General features: G+C 42.9%; 4 protein-coding genes and 1 long non-coding RNA gene across 7 annotated transcripts; 2 read left to right on the top strand and 3 right to left on the bottom strand.

The window, feature by feature from the left end:
* The first annotated feature begins 239 nt into the window (after positions 1–239).
* LOC125010322 lies at positions 240–13697 on the top strand. Its single transcript, XR_007113043.1, has 7 exons — positions 240–684; positions 906–1102; positions 10438–10497; positions 11740–11846; positions 12005–12060; positions 13243–13453; positions 13548–13697. It is a non-coding gene; the product is annotated as an uncharacterized LOC125010322 (long non-coding RNA).
* LOC125010321 (nicotinamide riboside kinase 2-like) lies at positions 3236–5724 on the bottom strand. 2 transcript variants are annotated; one of them, XM_047588856.1, is made up of 8 exons: positions 5531–5724; positions 5357–5447; positions 4574–4622; positions 4165–4339; positions 4006–4077; positions 3818–3924; positions 3646–3731; positions 3236–3554 (listed from the first exon to the last, which is right to left on the bottom strand). In XM_047588856.1, exons 1-7 carry the CDS (start codon positions 5554–5556, stop codon positions 3646–3648), a joined length of 606 nt encoding a protein of 201 aa, XP_047444812.1. In that variant the 5' UTR covers positions 5557–5724; the 3' UTR covers positions 3236–3554. The 2 variants fall into 2 exon arrangements, with proteins under 2 accessions (XP_047444812.1, XP_047444813.1); XM_047588857.1 differs by having other exon boundaries at positions 3236–3551.
* On the bottom strand, positions 7973–17459 carry atcayb (ATCAY kinesin light chain interacting caytaxin b). Its single transcript, XM_047588855.1, has 14 exons — positions 17272–17459; positions 16755–16974; positions 14934–15041; positions 13839–13888; positions 13535–13762; positions 13221–13379; positions 12386–12488; positions 11984–12115; positions 11797–11883; positions 11456–11554; positions 10220–10255; positions 10080–10127; positions 9737–9783; positions 7973–8654 (listed from the first exon to the last, which is right to left on the bottom strand). Exons 3-13 carry the CDS (start codon positions 15008–15010, stop codon positions 9744–9746), a joined length of 1059 nt encoding a protein of 352 aa, XP_047444811.1. The 5' UTR covers positions 15011–15041; positions 16755–16974; positions 17272–17459; the 3' UTR covers positions 7973–8654; positions 9737–9743.
* Positions 17460–18491: 1032 nt separating this feature from the next.
* On the bottom strand, positions 18492–22074 carry LOC125010319 (excitatory amino acid transporter 1-like). The gene is made up of 10 exons (XM_047588853.1): positions 21301–22074; positions 20999–21136; positions 20560–20767; positions 20441–20483; positions 20293–20362; positions 20022–20187; positions 19321–19554; positions 19117–19243; positions 18786–18920; positions 18492–18633 (listed from the first exon to the last, which is right to left on the bottom strand). The coding sequence occupies exons 1-9, from the start codon at positions 21473–21475 to the stop codon at positions 18822–18824; spliced, it is 1260 nt and encodes a 419-aa protein (XP_047444809.1). The 5' UTR covers positions 21476–22074; the 3' UTR covers positions 18492–18633; positions 18786–18821.
* Positions 22075–23471: 1397 nt separating this feature from the next.
* cplx4c (complexin 4c) lies at positions 23472–27505 on the top strand. 2 transcript variants are annotated; one of them, XM_047588930.1, is made up of 4 exons: positions 23472–23626; positions 23697–23916; positions 26711–26798; positions 26969–27505. In XM_047588930.1, exons 2-4 carry the CDS (start codon positions 23750–23752, stop codon positions 27185–27187), a joined length of 474 nt encoding a protein of 157 aa, XP_047444886.1. In that variant the 5' UTR covers positions 23472–23626; positions 23697–23749; the 3' UTR covers positions 27188–27505. The 2 variants fall into 2 exon arrangements, with proteins under 2 accessions (XP_047444886.1, XP_047444885.1); XM_047588929.1 differs by having other exon boundaries at positions 23473–23916.
* Positions 27506–27705: the final 200 nt, after the last annotated feature.

The raw sequence follows: 27705 nt of genomic DNA, 5'->3' as shown, positions 1-27705 counted from the left end.
TAAAGGTTGAATGGAAAACAGACTTTTTCTTGCACTTTAAAACTTTAAAGTCATGTTGACAATTATATTTTGTGCACTTAACGCAACAACTTAATAACAAACCTGCACCGCAGGGCAACTAGTGGTCAAAGAATAAACGTCAAACAAATGTAACAGAATAAAAAAAGGGCATAGTTTACGAATTAAAATACATTTTATTTAAATGAAATAAAGGAATTTAAGTTGAAGATATTACCCAACTAAAGTACACCAAAGCTGTTGTGTTGTACTCTGTAGTCTGGACGCTGCTCTGAGTGACCCAGGTTTAAATAAATACACTCACCAAAGTGTATGATTAATATCACTATGTGCTTTTTTCAGGTAAAGAATATTTGATCTGGGTCACGTATAGGTTAGGACTCACACGCCCTGACGTCCGGAGACGCTCTGTTTCTGTCGCCTCTCAGATGAAGTGTCGCGGTGTGTGTTTCCTCTGCCAAATAGGGCATTGGTTCAGTGAGCCGCCATGCTTCTCTATTCTTAGCAGAGCAGACACCCCCCTGCCACCCCCCTCTGGCTGTAAAGTCCAGCAACGCCCCACTCTGCACTCTGCCTCCCGACCAGATTTATAAGAGCCACAGATCCTCGGCACTGGTTTGGCACAAGACTCCCCGAGCAGGACATGTAATCCACAAAATTTAGCCAGTAAGTATTCACGTTGAATTAAGTCTTTCTTGTGTGTCTGAACCTGAAAGTAAAACAAATCACAACAAGTGTTGCCACGGAATCTTTTCTGTGAATTGCTTGGAAATAAAATAAACTGGTTGTTTTCATGGTGCGTTCATCAGCAGCAGGAGCAGAGCTTTTCCCCCGAGTGGAAGACTAATCCTTTTACGCTTTGAATATATCTTATCCCGTGAATCTAGGTGCCCAGGGCCGCTCACAGCTCTGCTTCTTGTGAGATTTAACGAAGATGATGGTCTTAAAATGGTTTTACCACGAGAAACTTCCCCTACAAGGAATATACCCGTTGTCCTCTCCCCCTGAGGCCCCACACTGCCATTCTGAGGAGTAAAATGATAGATCCAGAGGGTTTACCACAGATCATGGGGAGACAATGCAGGTGAGATGCTGACAAAAAAAAAAAAATCAATAAATAAAATGTGTGCAAAATGATTAAACTCTTGCTTTGGTTAAATCTGCCGTTATGTTAATAACCAGTTCCTCCCGGGGGCAAATAAAAACGAGGTGAATGCTGGGTCTAACCTGAATGAACGTAGAAATGTGCCCCTTTGAGAAAGATGCGTATCGACGAGTTTTCTCGAAGCACCACTCAGCCGGCTTATCTCAGATTAACCTTTCGCCAAAATCAGATCCGCTCACGTTTCGCCTTTGACCAACGTGACAAAGTAGTTTGTTAACCGCATTTAATATGTGATCTATTGAAGCTGAGCCAGAGGGACTTCACTTGAGCCGAAAACCTGCTGCTGCCCAGAGGAGGAGGGGAAGGAAGGGGGGGCTTGAAAGTAACATGAAAACATTTCTGAATTACCTGCACTCAGTTTTACATGTGACTTATATATATGTATATATATATATATAACATCTCAGAGCAGCAAATGTGATAAAGAAAGGTGCTCTTTAATAACAGAGCGTTCACATGCTGCATAGAAATGTTAAATAAGGGGCCCAGAAGTCAAGTGTTACACCCAAATTCAGTATGTTCGCCATAAATATTCCTGCCATCCACTCAGTGGTCTGAAGGCAAGTGTTGACGTGCCTCGGGACGAGGGGGCGGGGGGGCTTCGCTCGCCCCCGCCGAGCATGTGACAGCCGCTTGACTCCCCTGTCACAGCCTCTCCCCTCCTAATATGGCTGGGCATTTCAGGGTTGCCATGGCGGCGGGCGTGACGTGGGATCACAAGCCGGAGTCTCACCTTACACAGCGTGTGGCGTGGGTGGTGGTGGCGGGCGGGCGGGGAGGGGGGGCTCCTGAGTCAGACTTCCAGCGTGTGTGTGTGTGTTGTGTGTGTGTGTTTGTGTGTGTGTGGCAATAAGTAACAGGCCGTACACTTGTCAAATATATTCCACTGACACCCCGGGACACTTTGCCTAAATATAAACCGAGAGAGCAGCTACACTCTGCTCCGGGCCAACTGCTGGCATGTAAGGACTCCCAGAAACGTATCACAAGACCCCTGAACACCCCCCTCTCTCACCCCCTCACCCCCGCCCGCCCCTGAACGCACCCTCTGAGGCTCTGCCAGGCCCTGGGACAGAGCTGCCTCTGAGTTATGCACGGAGCGAGGCGAATTACACGACCAGAAGGAGAGTCTAATGACATCCAGTGGTCGGCTTTACGGTTCTGTGTGGTCAGCAGGGATTTAGGTTTTGATTTTAAAATGCCAGCAAATGTGGAAACGGGTTCTTGTTTCCCCCCACGTTTCTGTGCAGAGGCAGACGGGGGAGCTTCTGAAAAGACGTCCTGCGGAGGCGGTGACCTCTCGCTCACCGTATCTCGTTCAAGTTGAACGAATAAATAGATAAATAGTTTCTGCTCCCCGGTGGCGGACAAGGATGATGGAGGTTGTTTTGTATTAATGGTTCGGCCAGACAGCTGGTGCTCGAGGAGCCGCGTTTAGCCCCCGAGGCTCTTGGGCAAGACAGTTTCCTCGGTGTCCGGCTCTGACCTCCCCGCGTGGTTGGACGCGAGTGGGAACTTCCCCTCCGGGGCTTTAAAGGGACGTCAAAAAGAGGTCTACACCAGTTAAACATTTCTAAACACGTCGTCACACTCGTGTTTGTTTGTCTTGGGAGTTGATGTTAATATGGTAAATGCTCGGTCACGTATTAAAAGATGATAAGGTTAATGGGAAGAAGAACGCATCGTACGAGCCAAGTAATCGTTGTGCAGGCGCTCGAGTGGATGGTGAAGCACGAGGAAGTGCTTACAATACGGAAATAAATGATCGGTTTCTTCACAGTTACAGATGAAATGCTTCCGCATTCATTCATTCATTCATTCATTCATTCATTCATTCATTCAAGTGAGTTAAACTGAACCTTATCTTTCATTCTCCCTGTTCACGTTTCATTTTTATTGTCTTTCGGGGGGAAAAACACTTTTGCTAATACTAAATCTAATCTGGCTGTTTACGAGGCTCGTTAAAGAGCTGCAGGATGTTATCGGTCATCCTCAATGGCTTTATTAGGAGGCTGTGTGTGTTCATGTGGAAGGAAAACAGGACACATTAACTGGATTCACTCGTTTCTTTGTTCAAGTACTGAGACACAAATCCTTCCTCCCAGTGGGCGAGTTTTACAACTTTCACATACAACAAGGTCGAGACTTTCATGTCTGGTGGTAAAACACTGGGCAGTTCAGAGGTTGACTTATCTTTTAGAAAAAAAAAAAAAGAAATTACGTAGGATTATACAAAAACACTTCTGCCGTTAGTTCTTAATAAGTTACACGATTAACTATTTACAAGTCGGGCTAGAAGAGCTGGTGTTACACATTTACTCAACATTATATTTACAAGTCTGTACACAAGTCCGCTGTGAGCCCCGTCCTGCTGCGGAGAGGAGGAGAGGGGAGAGGAGTTAGTGGCGCCGAATCGGGCTACCGGCGATCTGCGATCACGTCTGGGGGAGCTTTTTATTTACCTATAACTTGTTCAGCAGAGAGTTGTGGACGCTTTGGTACACTTTGCTGTAGATATCTTCCTTCGATGACATCCCATTGAGGTACTCTGTTTGGAAAAAGACACAAATGAGCGAATGATCGAGTTGGTTAAATCTTTCGCTTGTGGAAGTGGAAGGAGGGGGCCTCGCGAACCTATTCTGTCGCAGTTGTCCTCCATCTCCTTCCTGTGCCTCAAGTACATGGGCCAGACGTGGCCGTCGAACAGGCCGGGGGGGTCGGGGACTGTGTACGTCCTTGTGCTGCGGAGACACAATCTGTCAATAAATCCGTCACGTTTTACAGCCTAACGCTCCCCTAAGCGGAGTCCCCATGGTCGTTACCTTCTCCTCCTTTTGCACTCCTCATAAGGAATGGAAATGTAGAAACATTTGTCATAGGTGTCGATGAGAGGCCTGCGGAGAGCGAGCAGAGCTCAGGTTAGAGAGGAGCTTTAGAGGTCAAGAGGTCTACGTTTTAGAGCTGGGGGGCGGGGGACCCACTTGTAGTTGTAGATGAGGAACCCCTCCACGATGAGGATGTGGACCCCGTCCTCCGAGTCGGAGTGCTCGGCCTCGGGCGACAGGCTGACGCCGTGAGAGCGGGCGAACTTGACCGGGTTCTCCTGCCAGCCTTTCACCGTGTTCACCATGGCCTCCATGTCCAGGGCGGTGATCACTGTTTTCGGGAACAGGGGGGAGGAAAGAGAAGAGAAGAGCAGGCTTCACCACACACGAAAACCAAGGCGCCATCGCCAATGTGCTTTCTAACACACATTAGTCAACTGGTTAGTGAATGTCTGTAGCATTCACGGATTATTTTAGGATTGATTGGTTACCAAAACTAAAAGAAATGTGCAGGAAAGGAAAAGTACATTACTGCATGGTTTTCCTACGCGAAATCCATTCTTACCATCCCACTGTCTAAAGCCGTCCTCCCCGACTTCTATTTGAGCGGGACTCTGAAATAACAGTCACCAATAAAACATTGCTGTAACCTAGTATCCAGCCGGGGCTGATCACACCTGGACGGGACAAGTCAAGGCCTCGTCTCCACCAAAAGTAAACACACCAGGACCTTATTATTATTGTTATTATTTATTTATTTATTTTTAATTTTGTGAGTTTCCGTCATTGTTACGCACAGGAGATTCTTGTTGCTATATCTTAGAACATAACTGTTTCTAGATATATCGTCTTTTACAGAGTTGTAAATGGTTAAAGTTTTTTGATGAAAGAGACCGTTTATCTCTTCAGACTCTTGCAAAATTTAGATTTTTTTTCAGTCGTTTTTTTTTTTTCTCAAAGTAGAAACTCATGCTTTTTTTTTACGACCAATCATTACTTTCTGGCCCTGAATGCACCACGGCCATGTGGTTGAATCGGAAATAAAAACCTTCTCCTGCTCCTGCAAAAACCGTTACTACACAAAAGTGTGACTTTGAGTGGGGACGCTCGGCCCTTTCATTGGCCGTCCAGGACACAATCAGCCAGATGCATTACTAGGCTACTGCCATGACAGGACATCTGCAGGTCAGACTGGGGTTACATCTGAGCATTCAAGGGTAAAATGTGACACAAATGAAATTCTGTGGCATGAACGATACTTACAGCAAATGCAAAGTGGTGCTATGAGATAGCTAGTGTGTCTTTAAGCGTATGGTGGCTTTAAGGGGGTGATTTTAATTGAGCTTACCTTGAAAAAGTCATCCTGATGCACCACGCAACAGTTGGGTAATGTCTTTAGTAGTCTGTTTGTCAGAGTGGTCTTCCCACCGTTGGTCACTCTGGAATGAAACAGGAATAAAGTTTTTTAATTCAATTCAATTTGCCAGTTTTAAGCGGGAAAATTAAATTAAATAGGACTTACCCTCCGATGCCAATGATGAACTTCATTTTTTTATTTATTTATTTTCTTGTTGGTCACCTCTGGAATTCAGTAGATAAAAGCAGGGAACCCAGCCAAAGCAAACTCTCCCTCAAAGGCTCCGACTAAAAAACCTTTCCCTTCTCCTCCGCCGCAGACGTCCCCCCCTTTTACTACTTCATTGATAGACAATCTCCTCAGAGGGCATATAAAGGATCCGGCCTCGGCGTCACGGCCTCCCCCGACCAATCGGGCCCTCCCTCCTGCAGCCAATAGGCCGCTGACGCCTCACATGAGAGGGAGAGGGAGAGAGGGAGAGAGTGTACAGGACACCTCACAGACGCATGAAAGCAGATGCCACATTTTGCACCTGCTGTCGGGGGGTCAGTGAAAGCCGGCCAACAAAATGCACGACAAATCCCTCGCCCTACCGAGTTCTTAGAAGATTTAGAGAATTGTGATTGCGGCTAAGCTGCGAAACATGACATTAATTCTGTGCGCGGAAGCCGACGCCACCTGCGCCTCAGGCGGGAAGTCGGTGTAAAAAAGATGAGGAATGGTCTCGAAAGGAGCAAATGTTCAAGGCGATAAGTTTAAAGGTGTGTTCTGAGACACGTGCACCACAGCGCGGAGGCAGAGCCCCGTTATTTGAGTGTTTGGAGGGGAAATTTCCATGCTTAGACAGCTCCGGGCCAGAGAAAACCAGGAGCTCTATATTTAGTTGGCCGCGCTCGCCTGCTGCGTCACGCATATTTCTGATGCAACAGGGCTGAAGTGCGTGGCCCGGCGCCATATGATCGCAGCCTCTCTCCGGCGGCCGCGGCAATAGGTGAAGATAAAACACGTCCATTCCTTTTGAACTGAAGTGCACACACAGGTCCACATGTGTGCAGTATAATCTCTCATTGATTACATTTACACAGCTTTCAGGGGAAAACAAATTCCCCCTCAGCCGCCCTTATCTGGGCAACCGCGAGGAGGTGAACTTTGAGCCAGAGCCATCGCACCACGTGACTTCATACGTGTTGTTGCCACGCCGATTTCAGTGGAAAAGCGGAGGCCGCTGACGCCGAGTGATTGACGGATTTGATGTTAGTAAACAGGAAGCGTTACATAAATGAGCTCCTCAGAGCCGTCCCGCATACTGGCCCCCGGGGGCCCCCCGGGACCATGTGGTTCAACACGAGAAGCATGTGTTGCACTGTAACCAGAAGATGGACACACCTTTACTTGACCGGCATTTTTTCAGTCCCAGTTTAAATTTGGCCTTTTGAGATTACGCTCTGGTCTGATATCGAATTACCTGCAGTGTTCAGGGGAAAGGGACACTTTGACACTTTTTCACTGACAAGATTTTAATGAGAGGTTTGACACCTCTCTCGCGTGCGTGTGTGTCCTTGTGCAGCTATCGTTCTGAGGACTTTAGTTTTACACCATCGGAGTGAGGACGTCTGTGCAAAGTGAGGACGTTTTGGCTGCTCCTCGTTTCTTCACGAGGCTGATTGACAAACTCATTCCGACCTTCTGAATTATGCCTGAACATATTCATAATCATAGTCTGTTGGAGGGTGTTACATAACTAATTTAAAAAACCTGGTCTCTCAGAAGTCAGTGCATCCTATAGTTGTTTGCCAGAAACAAAAATTGATGCTAAGCTAACCATGGCACGGCTCCAGCTCCGTACTTTATGCACAAATATAAGCAAAATACATGTAATTTCCCCACTGTCGAACTAAAATGTTGAAACATTCATTTAAAATGATGTGCATCAGTCACTGATTTCTTCTTCTTATTATTATTATTAATAATAATACTACTTTCATGAAAATAATGACTGTGCAATAATTTTTTTCCTTTTCCCCAAACAAGTGCAATATTATACAGTCCTGTTTAGTTTGTCGTTGTACATGCCTTGTCTAGTTTATTTATTTATTGAATATCTATCTTTTGCTGACGGGAGAGCTGTACCTTAACTTTGTTGTGCAATGTATATTGTTATATGCTACCATGCAATGACAATAAAGACTCTAATCTAATAATAATAATGATAATAATAATAATAATACATATGAGTTTTTCAGAGAATCATTAACTGTGTAAATGATTGCATTTGCAGGCTAGACAATTTAAAAGCACGAAATGTGAACGCGCAGTGGGGGAAAGTGCAGTTTCTAATGTGTTATGTAATGTGGTTATAGCTTGTGATCAGACCAACGTCGCATATGAAAACAAAGAAGGGTATTACTTAAAGGGTATTAAGTCCAAATGACCTCCAGCGGCACAGGACTGTCAGGTGGCACAAAGGCCATCAACTGACTTGGCAGACGCTCATCATTCATAACCGTGGCCCTTCAATAACTCAACGGGCCGAGGAGCAAAAATAAGCCGAAATGCGAATGGGGTCAAGGTCGAATGCAGGCGGTGAATAATAGTGACAAAGCTTTCTTTAGTTCACCTATTTATTTATTTTTATACAAACAGTAAATGGCACATTTTCTTAAATAACACTTTTAATCAGAGTCTCTCTTTACATATATTTAATTTGCAACAATCAATGTTTTCCACCTCGTAAAAGTTTTTTTTTTTCTAAAACCTGACAAAAACAAAGACAGGAAGGATATAAACCAGCATGCCATCTGCATATTCAACTCTGGAAAAAAAAAAAAGTTTAAAACTGCAACACACTTTTGCATCAGTAACATCTACTGTAGGTTGAAGAAGAACAACATCATTGCACGTTATAATTACTATCATGTCTTTTTCAATAAATACCCAGTAAACCAAACAATACCCATGCCGTTCATGTACAAACACCATCCTCAGAAAATTATTACAAATATGTACACACTGGTCCCAGCCCGGTCCAGAGAGTCCTTACGTTTTCATTCATGTATTTGACGTCATGCTGGAGGTAAAGTTCAACTTGACATGCAGGAAGCGGATACTTTTTGATTTAGCTGTATGCTGCAACGCTTTGGTGTGGGTTGATAGAAGCAGGCATGTCACGGAAACTAAGAGAAATGTTGAGGAATGATTGTCTCGCAGCTGAAAGATCCATCAGGGGATTTAATCCCATGTGTGAGTGACGCTGGCTCTCGTTTTAATGAATCAGTGTTTCCCACCGGCTCTGTAACGCAAATGCAGAAAGTTTAATTCGTCTCCGTGTCGCATAAAAGTTTGATATCTTCAACATTTACAGGTGACTTTGCGCTCGCGAGCGTCGATCGGCATGTACCAAATCTAAACATATCAGGTTTGCCTATTCGTTTTTCTCCTGCTTCCTCTGGTGGCGTTTTGTAAGGACACAGTGCGTGTGTCCATTCCTGGGATGTCGGTGTGATGGCTCTTTTGATTTATGAGAGTCAATAGGAATAGTGAGAAGCACAGGACAGCGCGAGGGGTTGGGGATCTAAAAAAAAAAGAAAAAGAAAAAGTCCCCTCGGACCACTGTAACCCACTCCGGCCGGCCACGTAGGGTATTCCCCCCCACACCCTCCCCACCGGTGATTGCATGACATCCATGCCAGCACAGATCAATTTGCCAGACCTGGTCCGTACAGCCTCTTATAAATAGAATTGATCGGTTGTGGAAAGGCAGGTCCTGAAGAGACGAGCAGCTGTGTTTTATGTAACATGGGGTAATGTTTGGGGGTCGGCTAAAATTTCCTGGATTCAGATGCAGTCTCGATTTAAAGACCTGTAACATGACTTGGCAAAAGTCACGGGCTGGATGATTGATTTGTTAATTACACAATCCTACACGTCAGTATCACATTCACGTCCCAGTGCTCCCGACAGAAGAGACGCCGGAGCCCAGGAGGAAACACGCACATGCTGTAATTACATTTTTTTTTTTCCAGATCACGTTAAGAACTGTAACTAAAGAGACATTGAAGTGATGAAGAGATTCATAAACACAGATCTGATTAGAGAAATGACACTTGAGGTCTGACGTCTGAGTCAGTGGGAGGCTGAAGTCTGATCCCGGTGCCCCTGACCCGAGAGCCGACCTTTGGGACCTTTGTTCAGTGACCCAACAATTCAAACATGCCGTCGTCCGGCGTCTGATTTACTGTATCGTCTCACTTTTACACACATAAGCAAATGTCTGGGAGCAGAAGAGAACATTTCCCTGTATGTCGGAGATTGGTTACAGTGGGCTGACATTACAAACCGCTCTGGAGAGGTGACGGAGGGGGGAACTCTTACCTTAATGTCAGATGTCACGGCCAACCTCTGCTATCATTGACTTAGGCCTGGAAATGACAGATTAGAGTTAAGCCACGGGTAAATATAAATATTTTGCTTGCTCGTTTGGCCTGTATTAGGCTGCACACTGCGTTGCCAACTTATATCCGTGAGGCCAGAGAACAAAGAACAGTTTGCTATTAATCCATTTACATCAGCTTTCTTGATATGAATGAAGGAGGATGCCTTATTTCAGTATCTCAAAGCCAAAGCGAAAACTGTGTCACGCTAAAAAGCTGCCTCTGACTGTATTTCGTGGTGCAGCCGCATGGACAGGACTGTGTGTACTGCAAAATGAGGTCACCTTTCTTTAGCGAGTGTTGAGTTGGGCTGCTGCTGCTCCTGCTCAAGTCTGTAAGTCACACAGGCAAATATGAATAATTCTGCTGACATGTGAGGAAACCTAATTTTAACACAGAATCGCAAGAAAAAAAAACACCTCACCTTTCACTTTGTGCTCTTATCTTCTCATCGTCGTACCTTTAAAAAATAAAAAATAAAGAATGAATCTCGCCACATGTGCCGTTACATCAACGTACAGTATTTCTCTGCAGTGGTGCAGTGCAGCAAAGCTAAAGGTTCATAGCAGCATGCTAATCCCAATCATATGTGGAAAATAAACCATAGATTACATCTGATGTCTTCTTTAAACCTTCCTACAGGAGGAGCAGCTTTTTAAAATCACTTCTACCAGATGACGCCTCTGAAGAAGACCATGCCAGGTATTTAAAACCTTACCCATCGCCTGTGTTTTACCAGAAGAATCACACACCATTATTGATCCACACAGCTGTTTCATAGTAAACCACCAATAGCGTAGCCTAATCTACTAAGTAAATGTAGGTTTATAGCAGCTTAGACAATGTGTCTGAAGAACATGAGGAGCAGTAGAAGACGGTCGGTGCCTCGAGCTTGGAGATGCAGAGAGGAGCCAAGTAATGAATTATTGTGGACAAGGTCGGCAGAACAATTTATTTTAGCTGCCTGAAGCAAGGCCCAACCCAAAAACATCAACTTCAGTTTAAGTCCAGGCCATATTTCAAAAATCATTAGCGTTGACTATGAAAACAGTAGTTTTGGGGCACGAAAAACTATAAACCCCCTTAGACATATGAAGGCCTTACAGTGGATTGACAACACTTCAAAAGTAATAAACTTGTTTCTAATTTTTACTAATTAGTATTGTTTATGTTGTGTTGTAAATTTGGGTTTCATAACACTTTAGGAGGAAAACTAAAAACAAACAAACCAGTTAAGAGAGCAGGAGACTGGCAGCTCCAATGTTCTGCGAATGAAAGATTTATCGAACGGAGTCTGGTGGCTGCGAAGATCAATACAATGTCGTCAGTTTCTAATGGAAAAAGTCTGTCTGACAGCAACGCAAAGCAGTCATGATATTCTAAGTGTAGCATACTCTTGAACCGACTAAGTATCTCAGACCTCACGTCCAAGAAACTGATATATCGCTCTACTTTTAGTTGTCCATGTAAGCGAATAGTGAGAACAACACATTTAATAAAATGTGTCAATCTCAGTAATGACAAGTAATCCACACGGTTGAAGTTTGCACCGATCATTAAACGGTGGGATTTATTTGAAGTGTTATTATTGTGAGTTTTCTATCCATAAGCTGAGACGGAAGCGTCTCAATGGTGACCCTTGGTGGCTGAGAGCACTTACTGGAGCACACACTCGGGGATCTGCACATGCTCCATGGGGATGATCTGACTGAGCTCCTGCAGGGTGTGAACGTACCGGATCTTATCCATGAACTTCACACTGCAGAAAAGAACCATAACAAGAAATATATCACGTCTGATGACATGTACCTGTATGAAGTTATGTGTCACAACAGTCACTCTGCTGATTATACAACAGCTGCTTTTGTGTTTTGTGGTTTATGAATGGACTTGATACCACATGATGTCGGCACAGTTACCTTCTATGTTCTCTTTGTCTATTAGACGTGATATGCTTTCACTACCAGCAACTACAGCGGTGGACCCTGAATGCATCCTCACCTGATGAAAGGTCTTGAGATGGCCAGGACCGTCCGGATAAACCATGTCGGGTGAGCGATGATGAGACACTTTAGATTCTTTCTTAGTCTGCCGGAGACGGTCAGAAAGTGTTTGTGATCATCATTTTTTAACACACTTATGATTGGTCTTCTCATTTCCATCACATCAAGCTATTTTGCTATCTCACTTTCTGTCAATCATCTGGTAGCATCTCTTCAACCAGCCGATTCCAGGCATCTTCCTGCGAGGAGTTGCTCCATTCAGGTAAACAATCATGTAGTCTTCTGCCACCAGCAGCTCCAGGCTGCTCACAACGTACCTGACAACACAACAGAGAAGGAAACTCAGATCAGTACATCAAGGCAGCACAAGTGACGACACAATATCTGCTACAACAAACTCCCTGAGGGTGTTACACTGATTCATCTTTTTTTTTAAGGAAATAATCATTTAAAACATGGAAGAAGACTTTGATTATTTACAAAAAAAAGGCCTTCATTCATGTTCTTGCATGAATTATGCAGTGGAAGTATGATCATAAAGCGTGCTGCTTTCAAAGTCTCCCTTGAGAATCCAGAAAAGATCTTACAGGAAGAGATTCTCCATGATGTATGTGTAGTCATCACAGCCGCTGTCGGGAAGGTAGCAGGCTGCAAACACGATGATGGCATTCAAACCCTCACCGTAATAACCTGAGAGAGGAAAGACACAGGCCCAGTGTAAACAGTCTTGTTATCATCTGCGTTATCAAAAATAAGGACTTTGAGAAACTTATTGTCCTTGTTGTGAGTGGCTTTATGTCCTCCGATGGTCTGACTGCTACTTCAGAGCAGTGTATATAGTGTACATATTTTTGGTATATTTGAGTGTGTACTATTTACTTTATTTTATTTTATATAACAAACACTAAGGCAAATTCCTAGTATGTACAAATACACTTAGCAATAAAATCTTTATGGGTAAATTAGTCACTTTGACTAAGTTTCATTCAATCTTAGTGAAGTAAGTAGCTATTCATGCTAAGATGTAGTTACAGTATATAATGCTGCTTTTTATTGTTTTTTTTTCTTTGACATTGTATCCACTGTCCATTTTATGTATTACCATTTCTGTTTTATTTGCTCCCATACACATACAAACATTAGCATGTTCGGAATAAATCACTGAAATCAAATCATTAATGACTCAACATAATTTCTTTGTGAATGAACGAGCACAGTTTGTCTCAGATTTAATAAGTGGGAGTGAGATTTTTGGCAAGAAACTGAAGACGCCTACTCTCCGTGTTGGTCTTTGCCTGCATTTAGATAAATCTCAGCTTTCAGTGGTCGATCTCGGTTGATCACAATAAGCGTCTCTTTCGTCCTCAAAGATTTCACATGAAAACAAGAGATGAACTCTGACGTAGATTCCCTGTAACTGACCTCCGTGTGTGACCACCCTCAGGTACGGCCTGATGACCTGCATGTCGATGCGTTGCTCCTGGTCTCCGATGATCACCGTTCGCCACAGACGACCAGACGAGTCTCTCTCCTCTTCGCTTTCCCCTGGAAGACGTTTGGCGGTGGCCACCGGAGTGTCATCTGAAAACGAGGAGACGCCTGAAAGCTGCAGCTAATATCGCATAACCTTTCTCCTCACATCCACTCTAACAACAGTAAGTATGAGTATGTGAGTCAGGACAGACATTGTTCCTTCTACAGATAAATCCCTCAACGTCATTTGAACCCTGTCTGACCTTCCCACTCCAGCTCGTTGCCGTTGTTGATGAACTCCAGCGAGTCGGTCTCATCGGGCGTCTCGATGTCGTCCACGTTGATGTCCAGGTCGTCGGGCGTTTCCAGGAGGTCGTCGGAGAGCACCGAGCCCTCGCTCTGATCCAGGGACAGGTTCATGTCGGGGGCCACCAGGGTGCGACGCTTGCGTTGGGTCATGGACTCCCCGACGTTCAGGGTGGTGGGAGGATCTATAACAGCGAGGTTATGAAAAGATCAGATAAAGTAAAGAGAAATAAGAAAATACTCTGTATTCACTGCACTTACTGGTTCTGTTGTCAGTGAGGCCACATGAATATCCATCCTCTGGTAGCGGCCTGCAGAGAACGATATGAATATACAACATATAGAAACATAGAAACATAGAAACAGAAAAAGGAATATGATAGCTCAGTTAATACCAAAAAAATTACAAAAAAATAAAATAAAATAAACTACGAAAGCCACTCCTTGTGTTTTTTTCTCACTGTCTGTTGTTTTCAAAGAGTGATTTTAACTACACTGTGCCCTTGGTAACAATTTCTGTTGTTTGAGAAAGCAACACCAGTAATTACCAAGTCCCCGGTGACATTATAATAAGGCAGCTGGAGGCTCGGTGCTTGGGCACGAGAGGCCTGATTACGGAAGACGGCCCTCATGCCAGCACACACATATGCAGACGGAGAAGGACTTTAATGCAGACACGCATGCACAGACAAACACTCCCTAAAAACACCACAAGTACGGGCTAGCTGATGGAGCAGCTGGGATAATTGCTGTTATTATGTTGTCAGTAACTTAGTAGAGGTAAAGACGAAGCGAGTAGAGTGAATTAAACAGTAGGTAAAGAGAAAAACTATCCATCTATCGATCTGTACTCGTATCATACATTAAGGAAAAATAAAAATAAATTAAAATAATCAAATAGGACGTTAAATTTGGTATTTCTCCTCTGCTGAATCCACTTCTCTTGCCTTATTCCAGCTCATAAGAGAAGCAAAGACAGGTGAAACAAGGAAAATATTATATATTATATATTAAATGTAAATATCATTCTTTTCTACTGTTTCCTGTGGAAATGATTTCAGCCTGAAAAAGAGTGGGTGTCTGGCAGATTTTCCACTGCTGGACACCGTGAGACACTCTAGTTTTCCGCTAGTTACTATTTTATTCTCTGACATTATACAACCTCGTCATGACTACATCACGGAAAGCACACACCTGCTTCCTCTCAGCGTTCAACACACACACACACGCGCGCGCCCACACGCATGCACACGTGTGACTGACTTTCCATCAAAGCCTCGTGTGTTTGCCAAAGCCAGCGCACGAATCAGACGCAAACTGGACATTTCTCTCTCTCTGTGTCAAACAAACGAATACCTGGGGAAGTCCTCATCCTGCCACTCGTCCTTGACCTCCATGCTGTCCATGCGTAGAGTGGCCTCCGCCGTACCCATCCTCTGCCGGGGGAGGACGGGCTTCAGCTCGCTGTGGTCGATCAGACAGATAAAAAATCACTCAGCCAGCGTTCATCAGCAGACGGTAAAACACTGTAAAAACACTCGGGGCTGTGTTAAAGGAGGCGCTCCACCCAAGACTTTAAACTGAAGCAGCCTTCATTACCACGTGAAATGTGTGGAGAAAGATTTTGGGGGGAAAAAAGAAGAAAAAAAAATAGTTGCATTGTGGGAAATGGAGGAGTTTTGATAGATTGACCCAATCTACCTAAATGCAATTTAGCCATCAGTCACTAATACACAGAGAACTCAGAGTAATAACAATTTGGCAAGACCACGTCCCACTGGCTTTCAAAGTCCTCCCCAGGGATAGAGACAGAAAAAAACAAAAAACAGCCAGTTTCTCATACACTACAGTATCTTAAGGCAATACATGCTCATACACGTCTCCATTTAACACGTCATGTCCTTTTCTTGGTGCATGATTAAAAAGCTGTCTGACAATCAAGGATCAGTCGTGGACGGAGCGGACATCACGTGTTCTGCGTTGGGAGGAGGAGCGTCCCTCCAACGTCACTGTCCCAAACAGAGTTCATGCTATAGCAGACGTTACAGCGGTCCATTTGTCCACTGAGATGTCACTGATGTGCTACAGCCAGGCCATACGGGACAAAAAAAAAAAAAAAAAAGTGGGCTAAAAGCTGCTGGCCCTCTGGCTACAAGCTGCTGTGTTGTGATCAGATTCTAAATGATGGGAAAGGGGAAGTGTTTACACTGGGTTAACTCAAGAGAAAGTAGAAGTGAGATATTTACTAAGACCACGTTAAATAAGGTTCTTTCGGTTTGACTTTGAAATTTCCTGCGATCGATGAGGCTGAGCTGCTCATACGGTGAACTACAGATTGAGTTTGGTGGGGATTTGTGTCCAGATGGCAGGCCTGCCTTCATTTCCCAAACTCTGGCTAGTGCCGTGTATACAATAAACTAAACCCTCAAATACTGCGTCTAAGCTGGAAAAGAAAGACATCACACGTGCATTTACTTCGCCGCATAATTCTTCCAACAAATGTTAGTACAATTCAACCGAAGCCAGACAGTTTCCACTTTAATAAGCGTCACCATAACCTTTCCTCCTCTGTGTTATGAAATCATTTACATGGTCTGCAGATTGGAGATAAGGGGGCGATATGTTCCAGTGTGGATGAAAGGCGACACAGACACCATGATCGCGAGTGCCCGTGAGAGTGATTGTTAGTCTCGACAACATTTAAGGTGCGAATCTAAGTTGAAAAACAAAATCAAAACGTCTTTAGGCATGTGAATAGCTTACCAAACGAAACCTGAGTCCACCTGCTTTATCAGGACTGTGCAGCTCTTGATATGATTAGATGACAGAGACTAAACAGCCCCACACCTGTTGTGAAATTATGATCCAAAAATCTGTTTTGGAAGCGGCCTCCACTTTAGAAAGAAGAAGTGAAAAAGTGCTATACCTAAAAATCAAATGTCAAATATGAAAAACTGCCTGACACTGGCAGAAACTGATGAGGCCGCGGGTGATTTCATTACTCTTCACATTCAGGCCAGCGGAAGCCATTCAGTCACGAGTGCCATCCTTTAATTACCAGACAAATGAAATCGGTCTCAGTAAGCTGAATCGCACACAGCGGCAGAATGAAACAAAGCGCTGAATGTCACATAGTCAATTATCGGGCGACTATCGGAGATATCACGGACTACTCACATGCTGCGATCAGGAAGACTTCCTCTTCTCCGTTCTGAAAGCTTCTCTGTTTTGCTTTCAGGTGCTCTCCTTTTAAGCTTCCTCCCTAAAGCAGCTGAGAGGGAGTCATGACTGTTTACATCTGCAGGTGGGAGGCTCCTCCGTTCAGGACCGGGCTGCTGTGCGACTCTTGATGTTTACTGATGCTGCTAATGGAGGCTGGGGGAGAAATCGTTTCCTCCTGTACAGAGGAGAAAGATTAGGAGTCACAGCGCAGCACACACACCATCCCGCTCTCATCTTTTCCTCTGCCAGTCAGACACTGTGCTGCTTTTTGGACAGACGATAATCCCCACCCGTGCTTTTAGCTCGCCTCATGATGATCACCCTCTTTCCCTCTGCCTCCCATGCACTCCTGCTTCTCTCTGCTCTGCCCTCCACCAACACTAATGCCCCCACCCCAGGCTCTAATCCTGCTGTGGTGATGTCAGCCGTATGGGAGCAGTGTTATGATGGTTATGTAATCTCGAGTGCCTACCTTCTGGTTGATTCTCCCGGAGTCAGGATCACCTGTTTTCCTCACGCTCGGTCCACTGTGCATCCATCATCAGATGAGCGCTGGACCTCCCACGAGCTGGAAAAGAGGGACGTTTCTATTTCAGCGTTGTTCCCTGGCAACAGCATCTTCCTCCGTCTCACACACACACACAGTCTCTCTCTCTCTCTTGATTTTTCTCACCATCTCTTATAACCTCCCTCAGCCTCAGTGAAACTCCTCCTCCACATGTATTCCCCTCCTATTCTCCTGTAGCTGGCTGTGACGCGCTCACCTCCTCCTTCCTCCCTGCCTCTCTTTCTCTCGTCACAGCTGCACTGAGCTCTGGGAGACGTCAGTAAACACAGAGTGACGTTGGCCCTCAACGCCCCAAGGGAGTCGCCGCTGTTCTTCTCCGCCGACTCCTTGGCAGAAAAGTGTATTTCTGGTGTGTCTACAGCTTCCATAGAGTCGCACTGAAATGCTGCAATAGACCTGACTAGTGACAGGAAACATTTGTTTTCCCCAAATCTAATCTCTTAATTTCACTTGATTAGCTGTCTACTTAAATAAACTTTTGCAGAGGAAACACAACACAAATTTGTGTTCCAGTTCTATATCCACACTGTGTGTTTTTTTTTGCTATTTGCATAAAGCACGACCATGTGGAAAGTACTTCTTTGTTAAACAGCATAATCAGTGTGTATCTGGGTCACTCATTTCCTTTTCTCTTGCATACTGACCTTCCTGCCACCAGATGGCGTGAGAGAGCTCAGAAACACGGTGCAAAAGTTGAGCATGTTGAGCTCTTTTATGTTGTATTTTGTTATTAAATTACTTCTGTAATAACAGGAGTTTGACAAAAAAAAGTTTAGGATATTTTGCAAATAATAACTAACTGAAAAGATCATATTATAATTACCTAAGATCTCATACATATGTGACAAAGTATCTCTGGGCAGGTGCCCTTCAAACTAAACAATTTTATTGTAATTTTGTTGGCACACAAAGTTCAATATCAATATAAGCATTACAGGAATACTGATGTGTTTTCATTTTCCCCAAATTCCAAAATTTAACATTTTATATTTAGCATATTATGCAGAAAGAACTATTTATGCGTCAGCTTTCAAGGCACAATGCTGCAGCAGGTTCAGACAATGAACACAAAAAACCCTGCTCATTCTCTTGCCTTTCTTCCACAAACATCATGTTTTGATGAATGCTCCATGCATCGGAGAGCTTTCTTAAATCCGGCTTTGTTCAGCAGGCCCGGAGCTCTGCAACTCATGTCTAGACAGATGCTGCACCACACCGACACCGATACAGTCACCCAGGACATTAGTAGCCGTCCTCAGACGATCTCTATCAACACACACAGTGAACTGTGAGGTTATAAATTTGTGAGCATGACATGATAAAAACATCACAAACTGCAGGGACATTTCTAGACTAAGTGTTAAATGCTTTATGTGTGAAATATATTTAATAATTACACAAACTGAACGTGCACTTACAGAATCCAATCCACCATCATCAGCAGCGATATGTCTTCAGTGGGCAGGCCAGCTGACGACAACACAATCAACATGGACACCATGCCAGCCTGAGGGATGCCTGCTGCACCGGTGCTCGCAGCTGTGACAATCAAGCTGAACAGAGATGGTTTTGTCGTGTAATTATAGGTTAACACATTAACCACGCTCTTAAGTTTGATCAGTCATGTGTGCCATTCATTTCATTCACAGAAAGACTTTATTTTTTTTTTGAAGTTTCATACCTGAGGACAATGATTTGTCCAAAATTTAACTCCATATTATTAACCTGGGCTATGAATAAAGCAGCTACCGCTTCATAGAGGGCCGCTCCATCCATGTTCATCGTGGCGCCCACAGGGAGCATGAAGCGTGTGACTTGTTTGTCCATGTTGTGGTTCGCCTCCATACAATGGAAGGTCACGGGTAGCGTTGCAGAACTGTGACGAAATCCACAGGGTATTACAAACTGATTGTTCATGTGTTCACGGTACTTGACGCCTGATGTTGAGTTCACCTGGATGAAGTCCCAAAGGCGGTGCTGAGGGCCTGGAGGAGACCTGCCATGAATCTAAACGGATTCTTACGCGTCACGATGAAATAGATGGCGGGCAGCGTGAGGAAGCTGTGGATTACGAGGCCGGTGATCACGGTGAGGGTGTACATGGCAACTTCACGACCAATCTCTCCCGTGTCTGTCATCTTCACAACTTGCCCTGCAATCAAGAAGAGGACTCCCACCGGGGAATACCTGCCATGTACAGAGGGGAGATGTGACTACTACTCATCTTACCTCTTATCTGTTCCTGCTGAGCTTCTAACGCAACAATAAATTGTTAACTATATGCAGACACAAAGAGACAGAAAACTGAACAGCAATAGACAAATGAGAGAAATGGAACACAACAAGAAGGTTCTGAGGGATCCAGGTCCAGGCAACTAGACCTGTAGGGTTTCTTGAAGACGGTTCAGCACTTATCTAGTAGGTTATAAAACCAGATAAAAACTGTCATCCATTACAGGTAAGTATTTTGTTGTTTCAGATCCTAATCACCCACAGATGTTCCTAATAAAACCCCAACAACCCACCAGTCTTTTAGAACTGAAGAAGCTACTTGGATAAGGGCTGAAAGATCTTCAAGAAAACACAACAAGTTGTTTTGATGGTATCAGTTTCTTTTCTGGATACTAACAAGACAATGAGCTTCTCATTCTTACCAGATGACTATGTTAACCAGATGCATAATAGCTTTATTCAGACAGTCAAAGAAATCCCTCAGAGGTCGTCCCCGAGTGTCCATGCTGCTCAGGATGAGACCAAAGGCGAAGGAGACGACTAACAGGCCTAAAATGTTGATGCCGTCGGACGTGCCCGGCGTCGGTCCTAAGCAGATATAATGGTAACAATTAGTTTTGAAATGTAAGAATAATATCAGTAATCACAGGTTAGACAAACAGTTGGTTATAAAGAACAAAAAAGGACGCTCACTGATCTCGGTCATGCTGACGATACCAAGATGGTCTTCTGTAGAGCTACTCTGGTAATAAACTGTTTTATACTGTTAAAAAAAAAAAAAAACATTAATGCTTGACGATGGTATAGTTAAAAACAAATCACTATATATTACAGATTTTACCTTTCTGAAACAGGCTTCCACCAGATTCGAGGGGAACATGTTTCTAAAAACCAAAACACAAATATTCAATTGCCTGTCGTAGTAATCGCACGACAATTACAAAACAGATGCACACGGACCTGATGAGATCCAGGAAGGCGTCCGCGCTTTGCGCAGGCTCTGTTTCACCACCAGAGGGCGCTGCAGTATCCCTGGAGGATTTCCCTGGCTGGATGAGAACAGCTAGAGCGATGCCAGTGAATGCAGCAATAACTGTGGTGATCATGTAATAGCTAAAGGCCCTTAGCCCAATTTTACCATAAGCCTTCCTGTCTACAGATGACACACCTGGAAGTAAAAAGAAAGAAAGAAAGAAAGAAAAGTAATAAATTGCACTGGCAAACAAAGTAAAAAGTATTTTAGTCATTAGTATAGGCTGAAGTTAATAACACTATCTACAAACTTATTGTAGATCTAAACACTTTCATCAGCCAGTCTAGAAACAACAGAAAGCTATGAGCATGTATTATGTGAAGGGTAAGAAATGAAAACCCAGTTCAGCTGTAACACGGGTCTAACCTGCGATCAGACTGGAAACGACGAGGGGAAGCACCAACATCTGCAGGATTCTCATCAGCAGCTCTCCAGGAAACGTTAAATATTTTATATCCCTGGCTGACATACTAATGTGTCGCAGAGCAAAGCCCAAGCCAGTTCCTGGGAGAAACATAAACACAGGTGTATGAAACAAACAGAGAAGCCAATACACGGAGAGGCTCTGGAAAAAGCAACAAATCAAACAAACGAGCAACAATTTGTTTTGACGATGGTGAAACAGATATGAGTAGATTTAAAGACATTTCTTGGAGAAAAACACTTACCTAATACAACAGCGGCCACTGTGAGAAGAGCAAAAGCATTTCTCTTCAGAAAAACAGTAATATTAGATCCCTTCATCTTAAAAGCTATATGACCTGAGGGCTGAACGCGTCTGTGGTGCGTTTGGTTTTCTTCAAGTTCTGCAACATTGTCCACAGTGTCACAGCTTGGCTCCATCTCTTTCTTCAGCAGTCGCCACAATCAGCATCACAAGCTACAAACTTGTCTATTAAATTAAAAACCATAAAGAAAAATTCTCACATTCTCCTCCGTCCTGTGGCACCGATAGAAACATCCCTTTTAAAATGTCCCTCTCTAAACAGTTTAAACACATGAAGAAGAGTAACCGCGGTAACCTCAGGGCAGCTGATCGAGGAGATGTTAATCATCAGCTTTGTGTCTGTGCTGTTCCCATGAGCGACGTGTGAATAGTTTACGCCGAATTCAAGGTAAACCAGACAAACGTCTAATACCTGGAATTATAACAGTGCAATGCAACGGGATCACCTTTAAAGCTCTGTTGTTCATGCAAATATTGTCTTTTCCAGCCTGACAAAGAAAATGCAAACTTCCTTTGTGCGGATAAACTTGACTGATGTCATACGAAAATTAAACCAGGGTCTCGGTTTGCACGTTCACATTTAAGATACATTCATGTGGGCTGGAGAAGTCTGGCCACGGGCTGGACCCGTTTATCTTTGGCTAAATCGCAGCCAGTACACAGAAGTGTCACAGATTAATATAAGCTGTCAGTCATCCAAAATAAACCTCTTACTCCACACATTTTCTCGTCTCAGGTCTTTAAACCCGAAGTGGGGTACACAAAAGGCACAGCTCACTCCATTTACAATGCTAAAGTCTAGATTTGACTGCGCAAAACATTATGTGATTAATACGGACACACGTTAACCTCTAACCACTGCAAATACACAAACAGAGTCCAATGTCCACAGAGAAAGAGTGTGACATTAGGCCAGCACAAAATGTTTACCAAACTTTTAAGCGATGGGAAACTGTTTAAAGTTTTATTGTTAATGTAGTTAGCAGTTATAATCTGCAGTTTATTTTTTGAAAAGCCTAATTTCCAGTAAATTCCAAGTGAAATAAGGTTTTGTTTTTGGGAAATTACCAATGAAAATGACCACATAATGGTAGTATGCACAGTGTGAATGCATGAAAAAAGGCTGCTTCATGGGGGGGGGAGTGTGTGACACATAAAGTTTATTTAAATATATTTTGGGAACATATCCATTTGTTTGACTAGTTTAAAAACTACATTTCACTAGGCGTCACATGAAGTCTGCGGATATCAGATTTGACAGTTTGGCCTCGGTCCACAGGACAGGAGAATATCTGAAACAAATCCTCTGTAATTAGGTAATCCAAAGTCTGACATGGTTAATGTCCTGAGTCTTATTAGTTCTGTGTTAGGTACAGAGGTTTTAAGTCAAAGAGGTGTTAAGTCCCCAGCGTCCTTAAAATACTCTTAATACATTTTCTCATGTGTGCCAATACGTGGCAGCCACAGACAGTGGAGCCGAGCAGGAAGATTTTAAGTATATTATAGTCTCCTTAAGTTGCAAATCCATTAGAAGCACAGGTCATGTCGGGACATGGTAAGAATCCACAGAATATCTCTTAACTAGTGTGAACTGGGCTCCTTGTGTGACTGTATCATTATTTTATTATTATAACATAACATAAGTATATATTATATTAACAAAGATATATATCTGACAATTCCCGACATTTTTACTTAAAATCTAACACAGATATTTAAAAACATCTGTTCTGGGATACATTTAACATGAACATGTTCAGTTCATGAGTACAATGGCAATTTATTTCCAGCCCTTATTTATTATTCTTTTTCTGAAATTTACACTTTTTGAAAAACAAAATCCTGTCTTAGACCCTCACCCTCTATTCTTTAAATTAGAGGCCTCACATTTGACCCCTGATAATTACTGAGTGTTTGCATTCAGCTGCTGGAGCATGAACCATAAAAATACAGTCAATCAACCTCCATAATATCTGATCTTTTAAAGCTTTAATCTGTTGTGCCACAACTACTTTATGAGGTTTGTCCAAACTGATCCAAACCTGTTTGTCAACCACAGTTATTAGCACCTGTTTGGGAGGTAGACAGTGACCTATATCCTGAGGGTCTGTGCTGCTGCCTCTTGTTTACAAGGCAACTAGTCTCCATTGTGTGTAGGCTGTGAATTATGAGCTAAGCTCTTTAGCGGTATTACTCCAGCCAAGTTATTGATACAGTCCAATCATCTGGGCACACAGCAGGCACCGTTTCAATTTGGGAAGTTTATGGTGAGCAGCTCTTCTATAAGAAATTCTTGCTTTAAGTAAGACTTCATTTTAACATTTTCCTGTCTGCCAGACCCAGGCTTCCCTTTTAAAAATCCTAGTAGGACTGAGAATTACAACTGAGCTATGGCATTTCTCATGAATCAAATGTTGGGCAGTAAGTTGAAGAGTTTTACCGGAGGAGGCGGTCAAGAAAATAGTGATGCAGCAGCCGAAGGAAAGGAAACACCTGAGTCCAAGGGCATGTCCAGGGAGGAGTTTGAAGAATACCAGAGGCAGCTGGTTGAAGAAAAGTAAGTAAGCAGTGATGCTGACATTATATCATGAATGCGAGACGGATAACAGTGTTAGAAATAATACATCAGGTAAACTGATCAGGAGATCCTGATTTAAAATGGCTAACCAATGTGGAAAACAGAGAATGCACACACAGCAGTGATTTTAGATTTTTTAAACGACTAAACACACATATCCATTAAGCAGGGATTAGCAGGTGTGATTAGTAAAACATAAAGCAAACTTCCACTTATATGCAGGCACAGAAACAAAACTTAAACATCCCAACTTCAGCCAACACTGGAGGGATGTGACAGTTTTGATGTACAGCGCACAATAAGAGATGTTGAAACATAAACTATACAGATGGGATGTTTTTTTTCTAAGACAGGAGTCATGGTCAATACACAAAAGCTGCCATCTGTGTTTCTAAGTAAAGATGCTGCTTATTCATGTAGTTTAACCGAGCCAGAGTAAACAACTTTCTGACACACTGCCAGCAAAAGACAAAATGCGCCAGGTCTCCAGTTTTCTAATCCTGAACACTCCCGTGGACTGTCCCGAGTTCCCCAGAGCTCTTACTTACCTCTTAACTCTTGAACGGAAAAATAAAACCGTTTCTCTTGGCCTCAAGACGCACTTAGTTGTGACGTGGACTGGACTGTGCGCAGTCTTTGATTCATTCAGGTCATTAAATATAGACACAGCTTAATGTTTCCATGTAGTAAACATACCATATATAAAATATGTTGTGTGTGTGTGTGTGTGTGTGTGAGGGTTACACAATCTGAACCCGCTTGCTTGGCCGGGCTTATAAGGTAGCTTTAGGTAGCGATTTATTTCCTCAAGGCTCAAATTAGCCAGAGAAGCAGATTAGGCTCCGTGTGTAATAACTTGTCGGGACTCTGCCTCAAGAAGTCGCCATTAAACACGTCTCTTAGCCAGTGCGCTTTAAAACAATAATTATTTAATCACCTTACAATCTTGAGTGTTCATTATCTTCAATTAAGTAAAAAGGCAAATTGTAATGAAGTTAAGGTCTTATTGTCAGTGAGAAAGCGTGGGAACGGTGCAAAAACAGCCCTGAAAGAAGCAAAATACTGTATTCAATCAATCAATTATCTTGTATCAAGTAGAAAAAAAAAAAAACTCGATGGGGTAAGCTTTTTTTTTTTGCTTGACAAGAATTCATAAAATAAGCACAAACGTCTTAAAATAAGTACTAAGTTTTTAAAATAAGCACAAAGGTGTATTTCCTTGATACAAGGATTTTTTTTTTTACATTAAACAACATTAAAAAAAAACATCAAGTATTAATCGTCAAACTAAATTCTAAGAATATTCGTCTGGAATTTTAATATTTCATAATTCAGATACTTCATTTTTTCAACTAATAGAGCAGGCAGGTAAGATAAGACAACATGGTAAGATAATCATTTATTTAGCCCACAGTTTAGAAAATAGCATCCAGGTCTGCAGTCATAAAACTGCTTTAACTACGCAAGATCAACCACAGTTCAGTAGGTTTGCACTCTGCTGTTGCTGGGGGGAATAGGGCGAAGGAGAATAAGGCGAAGGAGTGCAGCAGCCATGGCCGAGACATCAAGGAACTGCAGATCTGTGCCAAGCTGCAGCTAATCTTATTACAGCAGGGTCAGGCTCTGAGTGGACCACCCTTAAATAGACACAGGTCAAAACTAAGACCAACAAGAAAAGGTTTCAATCATACTGAAATTGTCAGCGGTTAGCGCATACAAAAGTGGGCTAATCACATCATTGACGTCAGGTCACGGCCTGGGTTAGTGGGATAAATCTAGATTGAAGAGGAGAATGAGAACTCATCTCTCCTCTGGTTATGTAAACCTTGCTGCTCAGCACTGTGCATCTCCACAGTTACACATCACCAATGCCAAATGCCAATAAAAATCAAACCCTTCAACAAAACACCTTAATAAAGCCGAGATAATGTGCAGTGATAGCACCCCCATCAGGTCAGTGTTAACTTAGTTAACAAAAATGACAAAACACAAAGTTCAAACGATTAACTATAATTAGTTCATAGCTTTGTGAATCAAACAAGGATTAAGTGTAGTTAATGTCAGGATCATTAAACAGAAGCGACAGAGGGAAGCAGAATAAAAGCAGCACAGCCAGAGTTCTTGATTAGATTAATAAGATAATGTTTCATAGACAGATCTCATCAAGGGGCCTTCGCTTGCTAACAACATTATTGTAATGTGATAATGCTGCTGCTGATAAGACACTGATCTCGAAGGAAAGCTTTACTACAAGCAACCTGCTTCTTTGCCTCACCTTTAACCTTTTAATGCACTGCCCTTATGCTTGGTCTCCTGGATGGAGAGTACACTGAAATGTGGGTCAAATGTGAAACAATATTTGTATATTTGTAAATCAAATAAAAATGACACATTTCACTCTCAAAATACACCTGACAATTCATTAGGTTCACTAATGGAAAGTAATGCATTCTAATATACCAGCAATGCAATAAATCCCCCTTCGTGCCTGTTATAATGTTCAATTTATGCTGAAACAGCATAGGAAAGGCGGTAATTCAATTGTATGATTATATGGGAGGATGTAGTTAAAGTGGATTGAGTTAGACATAAAAGGGTTTCTGTTATTTAGCCTAGCCCACTGATTAAAACAGACAGACTACAAACCACAGCTTCCAAAACGAATCAGCTGAATCAACAGCTCTCAGTTAATTTAAATAAATGCTGCTGCTACACTACACAGAAGGCCTTGTGTTTTCCTGACTGTTTTACGTACAGTGCGTTTGCTCTGCAGGATTCAACGTGACCAAGACTTTGCCACAAAGAAAGCTGAGCGGGCTAATCTGAGAGTGGCACTGAGGGACAAATACCGACTTCCAGAAGTAAGGACACCTCCGGTCACTGTCCATCTACTAAATTTGTTGGCCATCAGTAATTATTAGTACCAGACTCATTTATTTGTAGTATCACACTTCAACTCTTCACTGCGCATTGGCAAGGAAACATGAGCGTATAAAACACTACCACCACTCTCTATGACTTCTCTTATCAGAGCGCTCAAGACACGGCGACCGTTGAGATGGCTGGAGATGACATCGACGTGCCGGAGGAGCTCGCAAAAATGGTGGATGAAGACGCGGAGGAGGAAGAGACCAATGACTCATTCCTCCATAACCTTCAGAACATGGACGTGGACGCGCTGAAAACCAAGGCTCAGGCCACGGTGACGGAGATGAAGCAGACTGCAGAGGAGAAGTGTGCTGTCATGTGACCGCCGTTCATTAAAAAAATACATCACATGCACAACGTCCAGCCTTCAAAATGTAGTCCACATGAACTGCACTATTAGGCCATTCAACTCCAGTTGGTGCATGTATATAACAACTAATGATTTTCAACGTGAAGATTCACCTTCCTCTTTTTTTTGTTACTTTTATTACAGAAAGAAATTGCTTTTAATACGGAGGTCTTCCTCACTTCACAGCCAATCTCATGTTTTTTTGCTTTACTATCCATGATTATTTGTGACCTTTTATTTATCTGACTCTTATTAAAGGGTCTTGGAGGTAATAAAAATAATTTTCATTTTTGTGGCAGTGTGTTTGCTTGTTTGTTTGTTTGTTTGTACGAATGTTTAAAAGGTTAATTAAGATTTTAAGTGAGCAAAGCATTCCATGGGAAGTTCCTAATCTGGATGAGTAGAGGGAGGGTAAACTCTGACTGTTTTGACAAATTAAAAGATTAAAAGATAAATCACCTGAATCCCACAAAGATTTGTTTTTTTCCTTT

Source organism: Mugil cephalus, chromosome 7, assembly GCF_022458985.1.
Source record: "Mugil cephalus isolate CIBA_MC_2020 chromosome 7, CIBA_Mcephalus_1.1, whole genome shotgun sequence".
Classification (NCBI taxonomy): domain Eukaryota; kingdom Metazoa; phylum Chordata; class Actinopteri; order Mugiliformes; family Mugilidae; genus Mugil; species Mugil cephalus.
Note: the sequence above shows the minus strand (reverse complement) of the source record. Positions and strands in the feature narration are given on the sequence as shown.